Source organism: Portunus trituberculatus, chromosome 46 (assembly GCF_017591435.1).
Source record: "Portunus trituberculatus isolate SZX2019 chromosome 46, ASM1759143v1, whole genome shotgun sequence".
NCBI lineage: Eukaryota > Metazoa > Arthropoda > Malacostraca > Decapoda > Portunidae > Portunus > Portunus trituberculatus.
Window position 1 is genome coordinate 2,452,344 of NC_059300.1, and position 12,688 is coordinate 2,465,031.

The 12,688-nt window shown below is 39.7% G+C and overlaps 1 protein-coding gene across 1 annotated transcript in view; it reads right to left on the reverse strand.

Annotated features, from left to right (window-relative positions):
- Positions 1-12,688, reverse strand: part of LOC123520231 (protein SMG5-like) — a 39,047-nt gene that overhangs the window by 8,398 nt on the left and 17,961 nt on the right. The window contains exons 11-14 of the mRNA XM_045282341.1: positions 7,883-8,108; positions 7,541-7,731; positions 6,663-6,818; positions 6,086-6,356 (exon numbers count right to left, since the gene is read on the reverse strand). Of these exons, the coding sequence (XP_045138276.1) occupies positions 6,086-6,356; positions 6,663-6,818; positions 7,541-7,731; positions 7,883-8,108 (844 nt within the window). The remainder of the gene's footprint in view (positions 1-6,085; positions 6,357-6,662; positions 6,819-7,540; positions 7,732-7,882; positions 8,109-12,688) is intronic.

Consider the following 12,688-nt stretch of genomic DNA (forward strand, 5'->3'; position numbering starts at 1 on the left):
AACCAGCACCTTTACTGTATTTAATTTACTTATAACATAATCACCTGCAGAGATATCTAAGTCTCTTGTGTTATCCTCCCCTTTTTTCAGCAAAGTCATGCATTAAATTGAATAGAGAACTGTTATTGTTCTCCTTGAAGTAATGAGAGATATGGCAACATTGCACAGATTATCAGCCTAACCCTGTGGGACAATTCAATTTAGTTTAAGTATAACCAAATAACGCCCTAACCTGGTTGGCACACTACCCAATAAGGGCGTTTTATGGGGGGGTTCATATGCTACCAACACAATTCCTTATTTGTTAAGACTAAACACGTTCACCCATGCATAATAATAATGAATTCATTGACAAGTTATGCTAGTTTTGTATGAAAATAGGTGGTAGTGACTAACACTGACATTCATGTGTGCTATCGAAACAGTTAGCGGATCTCAACGTACCTCAGTTATAGTAGAAAACACATTGCTTAGTTCTCTCTGGCGCACACAGAACGGTAGAAAGGTACTGGCAGGAAAATTTTAACTTTGCTTCGTCATTTCCACTATCTGCTTATGTGTTATGGGACTTAACGCACAGACCTGCCTGGTGCACAGACCCTCCAATATTCTAGATGTGAGTTGCTCCTTTATTCTTTTGAAATAGGGTGAACTACAAAGTAATCTACCCTTCAAAATATTTACACATCTATGATATACAAATTGAATTCCCCCAAGGAACTGATGTGATGCAATTCTACTGGACAGTAGTCTAACATTTCTAAAGAGGATAGCAGGTAAAAAGAGTGGAATGAATGTGACCACAGTAAGCCCAGATAACAGCAATTCATACTTGGGTTATAGTACTCACATGCTTGTTGGCATCAAACAACCAGTAGTTTTCCTATCATCTCTGATATCACACCACAGATACTCATATCCAAGTTCACCTTGAACAGAACGCTGACTAACAAACCTCAAAGATGCTCCAACAATCTTAATAATTCAAATCAGATGGTAGAAATACCACACACATTACTGAGGACTTTAGAAAAAAGTATTACCTTTTTTTACACAGCTCTAAATGTTTTCCACAACTGGCTTTGACCATGGATGAGCCATCAGTCACCACTCACCAGAAACTCCGTTGCCTCTATGAAGCAAGAGCAATACTGCTTGACTTATGAATCCCCCACATTCATGAATTTGGAATAATAGACAAGGTTTTAAGTCCACACATTTGATATTTATGCAGTGAATAGTGCAGTTGCAGTTATTCATGAAATATACTATACTGTAATGTAGTCTTTTTGTGCTTTTGGTTTTAGTGCTGTAACTAACTAGAACCTAGCCTAACTCTTAAAAGGCTAAACCAAAGCAGATTGAAACAGGGTTATTAATTTCAAGATATGTATTAGCTGTATGAAAAAGATAAAGAAAAATGTTTGTTTATGTTAAAATATAATGTAATATAGTCTTATTGTGCTTTTGAGTTTGGTACTATATCTAAGTAAACTAATTTGACCTAACATCTTAAAAGCTGAACCAAAACAGTTTGAGATATTAGCTGCAATAATTAGCTGTATAAAAAGAAAACATTTTTTTTTTTTTTTTTTAATTATACTATGGCCAGTAGTAGATTCAAAGCCACATGGAGCCTCTAACAGTATTATAAGTAAACTGTACATGCGTGGGAAATTTGTTCAATCAATCAATCATAGTGGGCATATGCCAAGGGGCGCATTGCCTTGCCTACCCTATGGAGCCATTCCAGGCAGTCACGCCTCGCAAGTCTCCATACAGGCTCCCTTCCTGTGCCAAGTAGGAGACATCGACTTGCTGCAGCCATGAGTTCTGTGGATGTCCCCTTGGCCTCCTCCATGCTGGGTTATCCCTTTTGGAGACAACCCAATATGCAGGATCAGCTTCTGGGAAGCATACCACATACCCATACAGTCGCAGTTGGCATTGATAGAATATGCTGGTAATTGGCCTCAAATCAGTCTCACAGAGCAATTGCTGATTTGACAAAAAGTCATACCAGTGGTACCCCATGATCCTGCGAAGGCATCAATTCGCCTCTTCAGACTGGTGTTCAGCGTCCATGTCTCACAACTATAGAGTAAGACAGGGATCACCAGTGACTTGAAGATCCAAATCTTCATCCATCTGCACAGGTACCGACAATGCCAAATACTTGTGTTGAGTGGGTCCATAATGCCATGGGCCAGGCCAGTCTGCCATACAACTTTCTGGCTCGACCCACCGTCATTATACATTACACTACCAAGGCATGTGAAATTTTCCAAGATCTCAATGTCCTTGCCACACACAAGGACAGACTGTATTGTTTCATACAGTAAGCTTCCAAACACCTGAACCTTGGTCTTGAGCCAGGAAACCTGGAGAGGCTTCGCCTCCTCATGCAGTGCCTCTAGGGCCATTACCAGAACCTCTTGTGACTCAGCAAAGATTACTACATCATCGGCAAAAACAAGATCTGTAATCTCAGTACTGCCGGCAGATGCTCCACAATAACTTTGGTCTACAACTCTGCTTAGTACCCAGTCCATGGAAGTGTTGAAAAGTGATGGAGCAAGTACACATCCCTGCCTCACTCCTGTATTCAGAGGGAAGAAGCTGGACACACCCTTTCCACACTTCACAGCACTCACACTCCTGGAGTAGAAGCCAGTTAATAAACCAATAATCCTTGCAGGAATCCCACGGAGACGCAGAAGATCTGAGTGTCTCTCAATGCACTGAATCAAATGCCTTCTTGAGATCAACATAGGCTGCAAGCATCCTTTGTCGAAACTCACCTTGGTGCTCCACCAGTACACTAAGTGCTAGGGTCTGGTCAGTTGTTGACTTACTGAGTGTGAACCTAGACTGTTCAGGTCTCTGGTGTTTCAGCAGGTGACTGCAGATACGCATCAACAGCAAATGGGCAAGCACCTTGCCTAGTACTCTGAGCAGTGTTATACTGTGATAGTTGTTGCAGTCCTGACGGTCCCCTTTCCCCCCTTCCAGATAGGGATGACCAACCCCTTTTTCCAGTCAGGGGGAATGGTACCTGAATGCCATACAGCAGTCAAGACAGCATGCAACCCACAGATAATAGCCTCAACCCCCGCTTTGAGCACCTCCGCACTGATGTTACAGATGCCAGCTGCCTTTCTACCCCTCAACTTTGCCACAGCCTCTTTGACATCATCATTGGAGGGTGCAGTTTCATCAATGGGTGGATCAGCATCCAGCATCTGTAACCCTGCAGTTTGGAGCTGTCCACTTGGAGGATCCACCATGAACAGCTGCTCAAAGTACTCAGCCCAATGAGCCATCTGCCCATCTGTGTCCAATACGAGGTGACCATCTAGTGTCTGGATAGCGCTCACCTGAGATGTAGACTTAGAGCAGAGTTTCTTCAGGGCTCGATAGGCAGGTCGGAGGTCATTAGCATTTAAATGACACTCTATATCCTCAGCGAGACACCTGACATACCTCTCCTTGTCTCTCCTCAGGAGAACTCTAGTCCTATGTGACAGAACCCTGTATTGATCGTGGTTTTACATGGCTCTGAAATTTGTTGAGCCATGTAAAACAAATCTATTTTATCTTCCCTTGTTTTTTTTTTTTTCAGGGGAACCACCCAGAAATCTATGAAAAGATCAATATTCCACCAGCAGATCTACAACATGAAAGCAAAGGAAGCAAGTGGACATCCACTAACCTATGGCAGATTGAACTCACTAACTGTATTGTAAACTTTATTGCACATGACTATCTTCTATCCTTGGTTGATAGTGAGCAATTCTGCATGTTCATGGTGACTGGAGAGCCAAAAATCTCAATGCATAGTTGTAAGCATCTGAATAGTGCACTTATACCACAACAGTCAAACAGTGTTCAGTCATGATTGAAGATAAAGTTCAAACAAATCTAGAGTTTATGTCTGATGGTTGTTTTGTGGTCTAGAAGGGATATGAGATCCTTTATAGGTATAACAGGTCATTTCATACTTGACTGCAGCATAAATAGTGTTATGCAGGCATGCCATCAATTTAAAGGTCCTCATACTATAAGCTTTATCAAGAAACAGTAGGCCCTCTATTATGTTAGGAGTAAGGTAACTATCATTGTTATTGATAATGCAGGAAATATGATGAAGGCATTTACTCTTTTCCCAATGAAGCAGCTTGAAGATGATGAGGATAGTCAAGAAAATATTGGTGTCAATGACTGCAATACCCTTCTATCTGATGATACAACACCTATAAAGTCTATAGTGTATGCTTTGTTCATATTCTGCAGCTTGTAGTAAATGATGGCTTGGAGAAGGATAATCAGATCAAGCAATTTCTGGCAAAAGTAGCAAAAGCTAGTTAGTTTTTGTAGGAAATCAACAGATGCTACAGAAGTCCTAGCAAATTAATTAAAGCTCCAGATGGCAACATGTACACACTGGAATAGCCAGCTGATGATGATAAAGTCAGTACTACTTGTTTCATCTGATGTGTGGGACAAACTTGATACTCCTTAGAAGTTAAAAGGGTGAGCTGAACACCATAAAGAGCTTTGTGACATACTAGAGTATGTGACAAATCAGATTCAGGGATAAAACATCGTGACATCTAGTTTGAAATTAACTGTGTCTGGGCCTTCAGGCAGCTCTAGCTTCATGAAGTGCATAAGTGCAAAATTGTTGCACCACTGCAGGCCTCAACAGAAACTCGACCTAGTAAGTTTGAGTTGATGAAAGCTTTCCACCTGACTGCCACTTTACACCATGTTACAAACTGGATTGGTACCATGATAATGAAGTCAAAGGCATTTGTGTCCTGACTAAAAAACACAATGCACCATGAAGTGGGTGTGGGGCTGCTTCACCTGCTGCCCCTGAAGAACCATTGGTCATCTACACCAACAGCAAGATCATCAGAAAAAGAGGTTTCTCTCTACCTCAGCTAACCATATATACAGGAAGATAGTGATTCCCATGGCTACTGGAAGGCCAAAGACAGTGAGCTTCCCAACCTCACAATACTTGCAACAAACTACCTAGCAATTTTTGCTACATCAGCTCCTGTTAAAAAGCTGTTTCCTGTTGCTGGCAAACTTTTCAGGGCCAAAAGGTACAGTTTGAATGACAAAATTTGAAGAATTGCTGATGATCAGATGTAATTCAGGTTGATATTTTTCCAAGGCAAATATATGTGAATGAATACTTTTATTTTTCTTCTTAATCAATATTACTTGGAGTACCTGAATGGAATATAATTTAAGTACTTTCACATGGTATAATGATCATATAATGAATTGGAATTGACAAGCTATAAACTAAATTAAAAATGTATTTTTCTATGGAATTGAATTAGAACTGACAAGTTTATGAATTGCACTGAATTGATTAATTCGCAATTTATGTTGCAGTGGAACTAAATTGAATTAATAAAAAGTAATCAACTCAAGTCCTGAATGAGAGGATTCATAGCCTGGCATTGTTCTTGGGTTGAATACAGGAGAAAATAATATGAAAAGGTGAAACATAATATGGTAATGGATACCAGTCCTGAGAAGTAATTAGCCTACATTTACCTCTTCATTATATCTTTGTCAGTCATTACAGCTGCTAGTCGACAATAATTTCAAGTTAACTTTAAGACAAATTTATAATGCATCATCAGCAGGAGGGAGGCAGTGGCGTGGTGGATAAGGATTGGGCAGACGTCCACATGTAGGTTTGAATCCCACCGCATACCACTTTGAAGCTATGCCATTTGTCGAGTGGTTTAAAGTTACCTACATGTCACCATGATACCCAGGTTCTAGGTGGTTACACCAAAGATGCACTTGGGTGATGATATGGGCCCTAATGTGGGTACCACTATAAATAAAATTGCCTTATGTCACTAATGGGCTGAAGCTTAATAGTGCTTCCCACATATACTCTTCAAGTATGCCTCCAGGTGCTATAGGCCATAACATAGAAAAATAAATAAATAAATAAATAAATAAATAAATAAATAAATAAATAAAAAATAAATAAATAAACAAAATTATCAATAAACTTAGAAGTTCTGGTTTTCATAATAATTTTACATACCTGCTTGTGGTATAATGATCATATGAGTAGGTTTTGACAGCAATAACTGGATGGCTTGGAGATGGTTGATAAGTACAGAGGCATCAGGAACTAAATAGAGACCAAGTGTAACTCTCCTTGTCCTCTCTTCCAAGCTGCGAACCTCATGCTGTAACCACTGAGCTGTGAGAGACTGCATGCCTGCCAGGCGTCGTGAATCTCTTTTGGATGGTGGAACTGACAGCAAGTCTTCTTCAGTTGGTGATGATGACAACTCTTGACTTGTGATTCCCTTTAAATAAGGTATTTCAACACTATAAGAATCTAACATTGAATGTTGAATGCAAACCTAACAAAGCAAACTTTGGCCTATGAAATAACAAATGAAACTGGCAGCAAAGTGATTTTTTAAGTCATATGACATTTTCATGCCCTTACAAGTGTGACAAAATAGAATTGCAATTGGAACAGAATTAGCAAGTACTGATATATCAAATACTGATTTACTCTGTGTGTCTCTCCTGGAGTGAGAAAGCTTTCTATTTCTTTAAAACTAATATTTTGCCATTCTTAATAAAGTGAGATGATAATTTCTTACCAAATCATTCTTTTTGTTCTTGTCCTTTTCTTCACAAACAACTTGGTCAAGTGAAAAGCTGTGCAGTCCAGATTCCGCATCCCACCACAGTGGTGTATCTTTTCTCATGCTCACTTCACGCCCAAAGTCATTCAGACGGCGGGTACGAAGCAAAATCTGTTCATGGAAAAATTACTCAAGGTTTACTAAAACATGATAACGTTACAGATAGCTATCATCAAATGAGAAAACCTCTATGACTTGAACTATTTCAAGAGAGAGGTTTCAAGACACTTATCTTCACCTATTTGATAACTTTATTTGGCATTCCAATGGGGCTATTATTTATATAATGAAAAGTTAATTATCCTTGGGGAAATGATGTAGAGTAATTTTTGCATAAGAAAGATATACTAGTTTTACTGTTGAGTTGTGACATGGAAAGATCAGTGTGTGTGTGTGTGTGTGTGTGTGTGTGTGTGTGTGTGTGTGTGTGTGTGTGTGTGTGTGTGTGTGTGTGTGTGTGTGTGTGTGTGTGTGTGTGTGTGTGTGTGTGTGTGTGTGTGTGTGTGTGTGTGTGTGTGTGTGTGTGTGTGTGTGTGTGTGTGTGTGTGTGTGTGTGTGTGTGTGTGTGTGTGTGTGTGTGTGTGTGTGTGTGTGTGTGTGTGTGTTTCACTAAGTGCATGTAGTTTTGTGTGAAGGAAGATACTTGTCTTTAAGGGCAGGCTGTTACAGCCTTGTGTTGTGAGACACAAAGGGAAATGTTCAGTGAGGTCACATTGGCTTTAAATGATGAGTTAAGAGCACCTCCTCACTGGACATAATTATCATTTCAGCAGGTGTCCACTGTTTATGCAATTTGAATATATAAATAAAATACAGCAATAAAAAAAACTTACTATTTCCATTGTTTTTAGATTAAGGGACTTGTGAGTGCCAGATATGAAAGTTGGGATGAGCGTGTGCAACATCAAGTCTTCAGGCAAGGGTGTTTTCTGAAGGGCCTCTTCTAGCTTGCTGTGAGGATTCTCCAAAGATTGATCCTTTTCTTGGAGAACTGTTATGACATCATTACGTACTCCAATTGAGTCTGGGAAACAAAAAACAAACCAGAAATAGTTTATTGAGAGAGTACCTATTTACCTAGTCCTCTTATCATGTATAATTATAAAATCCCTTTTCAACAATTATGACAAAATTTATATAATCACACATCTTGATACAATACCAAACCTCCTTACTGTTTTTCAGCTGTTCTAGATCCACCCGCAACAAGTTCAGTAGCTTGGCTATAGCTGTCCATAAAGAATTGGCAGTTTTCACACAGAGCTGGATCACTTCTTCCTCCCGCTTCATCCAGTCACAGGCAACATACACTGCAGACAGCATGCCCTCCTTGCTGACAAGCTCTAGATGCTCTCCTGCAGTTAATCCTTCCCATTCTTGGTCTGACTCTATTTTCACATCCTTTAAAGGAAAATCATATTACTGCATACCACTGCTTTTAAGGCATTGATCATGTAATACCATGCATACCTGTGTGCATGTTTGCATTATATATAAGGTGGAACTGGAAAATGTAATAATTTTTAATTACAACTAATCCACCAGATATCATCACTGCTACTACATGTCCCTTGCTGACATGAGCTAAATTATTGTCATATTATATCCCAGGCACATACAGATGCATAGAACATTGATTATGATGATATTGCTGACATTATGTATCTACTTTTAAATATCCTGTACGGATAATTTTGGGAGAAGTTAGTCAAAACAGAAATATTTTTTTGTGATTATCTTGTAATACTGCTATCAATATCTTACATACAACATACTACAAGTCTAAAATCTATTGATTTGGGCAATGAAAAAGGTAAAATCCTTGATTGTACTATATAGTATGGCCCAGCTTACTAAACATCGTGATATATGGGTATAGTTATTTTCGTGGAAATTTTAGCATCGCTTTCATGAAGATCAAGAAGTGGCAAAACAATCGAGCACAGAACAAGCATTTCATTGGACAGCTCTAGAGTGAGGAGAGAGAAATATGTGAAGCTTTCCTCCCCCTCATGGCATTTAGTGGCATGGACATTACAGCAGTTATTAACTATTTGTCCCACATTGTGTTTGTTAAGTTAAACAGTTTGGGTTAGACCGCAACACTCTCGCCAAGATACACGAGTTGCCTGTTCTTAATTAGAATTGTTGTTTCCATATATTAGTTAGTTGATCTGTGTGGTTTGAACTTTTAAGTGACACAGACATGTTGTTTTCATGTTTACTATCAACTGGATTAATACACTTCCAATCAAGGGTGTACTCTTTGGGGAATGTGGATATGGTCAAACAAGCCTCAATGCCAGTTTACCAGAAAATCAACTTGTATACATTTGTTCATGAATAGGGTTTGATTTTGCCTGTGTTACTATTTAGAAGGAATTATGGAGAAAAATATATTATAATGAATTATTGCATCTCTGTGTTTATAGAATGACATTGTAGATATGTTCTGTAATACCCTGTGAGAGCAAATGGGACAAGTACTGTGCTGCCACATGGTGACAACCAGTAGTTCTGAAAACTCCCCATTGCCATGAAGGCATGGAATGCTATGCACTGTGATTTTACAATAAAACATTTATAAAAAAATGGCAATTCAGTTATGATCACAAAGAGAGGATTCCATCACTTTTACAAGTGGTTGTGTGTCCTTTTACACAATCATATCATGGATGGAAAATTTCAGCATAGTATCACCATGAAAAAGAGAACTGCTGGAGGGATGAAATCTACAAGTATATGAACAAGGGATATAATTAACCCTTCCCAGCGGCAGGGCAGATGAGCGAACTACCAAATAAAAAATCATCTACATATAGACTCTACTGACTTTCGTCTATATATAGTTTCCCCGCAAAAGGGTACCCCTGATTGACATATAATATATATATATATATATATATATATATATATATATATATATATATATATATATATATATATATATATATATATATATATATATATATATATATATATATATATATATATATATATATATATATATATATATATATATAGACTGCTGCAAAACTGAACAAACAATTGAATCTATATGTAAGTGTTGTTTGTGTTTAATTGATGATAATATATGTGAATATACTTGTGTGAATGTTCTAGTTACTCACATCCAGGACTTGTGAGAGAGAGAGAGAGAGAGAGAGAGAGAGAGAGAGAGAGAGAGAGAGAGAGAGAGAGAGAGAGAGAGAGAGAGAGAGAGAGAGAGAGAGAGAGAGAGAGAGAGAGAGAGAGAGAAATTATAACCAGCATTCATCACCATCTTCAGCATCAATGATTCAACTGCTAGACAAAAGTTTTGCTTAACTCTCTTCATTCTGTCAGCAGTGGGTATGTTTTCAGGTTACCCTACTAGAATTTAGTGTCTCTCCATCAGTCCTCTCTCCACCCTTCCCTCTTCTTCCCAGCTTAACCCTTTCAGGGCGCAAATAGGTTTTTGGGTCATGTCTGTGAGCCGCAAATACGGGCAAAAAATCAAGATTTACAAAAATTTAAAAAAATAATATTTTCATGCATAATAGAGCGTTACGCATCTACCCACACTGGAAAGTGGTGCTATAATGATGGGAAGTTGGCTTTCTGGTGGTACGTTGTGCGCTGTTGAGTATTGTCATCATAGCGGGTGGTTATTTTCCGCCGCAACTTGTGCGAGTGTTCTCATTACATTACACAGAATTTTCTGCCTGATTTGAACTGCAGTTGCTCAGAACTGCTCCAGAATGTGCTAGGGTAATTATTTTTCACACCTGTGTATACATTATGCCCACACAAATAATATAAAATACGTTTTCAGAATGTTTCCTTGATGTACATACTATTATTATCAAATTCAACATAAACTACTGGCTTTCTTAGCAATAGAACACAACAAATAGTTTTTTGGGGGGAGAAGAAGAAATAAAATGACTGCAGTTTTCACTAAATGTACCAAAACCAACATGCAAAATACTTATTAGTTTCACGAACAATCAGATCTATGACAGCATCGTCCACAAATAGCTTGAAAAAATCTGGGATAGTGGAGTTATCTGTGATCCCACTAGCATCAGAAATTCCACTCGATGCATTATCAAAATCATACACATATGGAATAAAATCATCACCATCTGTCCACGTGAATGCAAGCTGTTGTGGTCACGTGCGGCGGAGGGCAGGCAAGAGGCGTCGTCTAGCAGGCTAAGCATCACGTGTTGGAGGAGGAGGAGGAGGAGGAGGAGGAGGAGGAGGAGGAGGAGGAGGAGGAGGAGGAGGAGGAGGAGGAGGAGGCAGCAATGGTGGGCTGGGGGGCTGAGAAGAAGCGTCAGATGACTCCGTGTCTGGCTCAGAATATGAGTCTTCACTTTCAGTACTAGACACATCAAATGCTACCTCATCAATGTCTTCCTCATCAGAATATTCATCTCCAGATGCTGTAATCATGGCAATAGCATCCGGTGTGGTCACAACTGTGGGCCTTCTACGCCGCAACGCGAGCGTAGCAGGCGGCTGGCGAGGTGGGGGGTCGAGAACTATCTATCACTCCTGACAAACATGGACTGAGGGTCCCCTACAATCCTGCTCCTTTGTTTCAGGACACTTATCATATATAAGGTTATGTAAACAATAGGGAGAGGAGGTCATGAGTGAGGATACGCATGTCCATATATGGTAACATACTAAATACGTAATATACAGTTAGGTCTCGGTTTACATCAGAGTTACGTTCCTGAAACATGACGTAAGTTAATTTTGTACGTAACTCGAGTTTCCGTACATTTCAAAGCATATTATCGAGTTTTCAACCAATCATTGTTTATGATCATTCAGGTAAGTTAAAGGTTATATTGTTATATCATTTACAACTATGTAGGAATATGAAACACAAGCTTGTTTTTGTCGTTGATTAGGGCCGCGAACACGAAGGACTGCAGGTTGCCGAGAGGGATGGACGCCTGAGGCCGCCAGGAGGGTGGGCAGGTCGAATGTTGTGACACCCAGGGCGAACAGCTGGGAGCGTAGTGCAGTGTGGTGGGAGTAGAAGCATGGGCAGCGGAGCAGGAAATGCAATAGGAAAGGGCAATAGGGATCAGCAGACAGGCACAAGTGAGCTGCGAGTGTCGTGTGGCCCAGGTGAAGGCTCCGGAGTTGTTATTGTTGTGATGGGTGCGCAAGCCCTCAAGGTCGTCAACCTCCCTGTTGTCATGGTAACGGGCTTCCCATTTTCTTCTTCCCTCCCTCACACACAGCTGCTGCCTCCCTTCTCATGTCTTTTAATTATGTCCTCTTTTTCTTGTAGCATAATGGTTTTCCTTTTCTTAGCATCACTGCTGTCACTAAGAAGTTTTCTCTTTCGTGCCATTGAGCAAGATAGTAAGAACTTGAGTCAGTAAACGCAGAAATAGGATAACACTTGTCAGGGGCGACAGTGTGGTGGAACTGAGGCAGGGTGTTATTGTATTCAAGCATGAGGCGGGCGGTGTGACGGGTAACCACTAGTGACGCCTGGTGGCCAACAATATCAATAAATCCCGCGCTTTACGATTTATAAATTTTCAATATTTCTAATCTTAAATTGCCTTATAGTGGACTGACGTAACTACGAGTTTGACGTTACTCGAGACCGATGTAACCCGGGACTTTACTGTATTACCAATAAACAAATAATATCTGGCATATCTGCTCTCTAACAAAGAGATTTGATCATTACTCTTGTTATTTCTGTAAATAAATGCACAAATAGCCACTAGTAACGTCGTAAAATAATGATAATTGTGAAAAACGGGGCATCTGATACTCTACTGTGTGGATGCCATTGTGACTATATTTTTCTTACCACACAACTGATGGCGCGTCCCCATGACTCGAGGGAAGCTGGGAGAATGTCATCTGGCAACTAGCAGCAGCCAGGAGATGCGCGGTTTAATTCTGTGACTTGTCAAATATGGGACCACGATCGTGGACAGGAGGCATTTCCCCTCAAA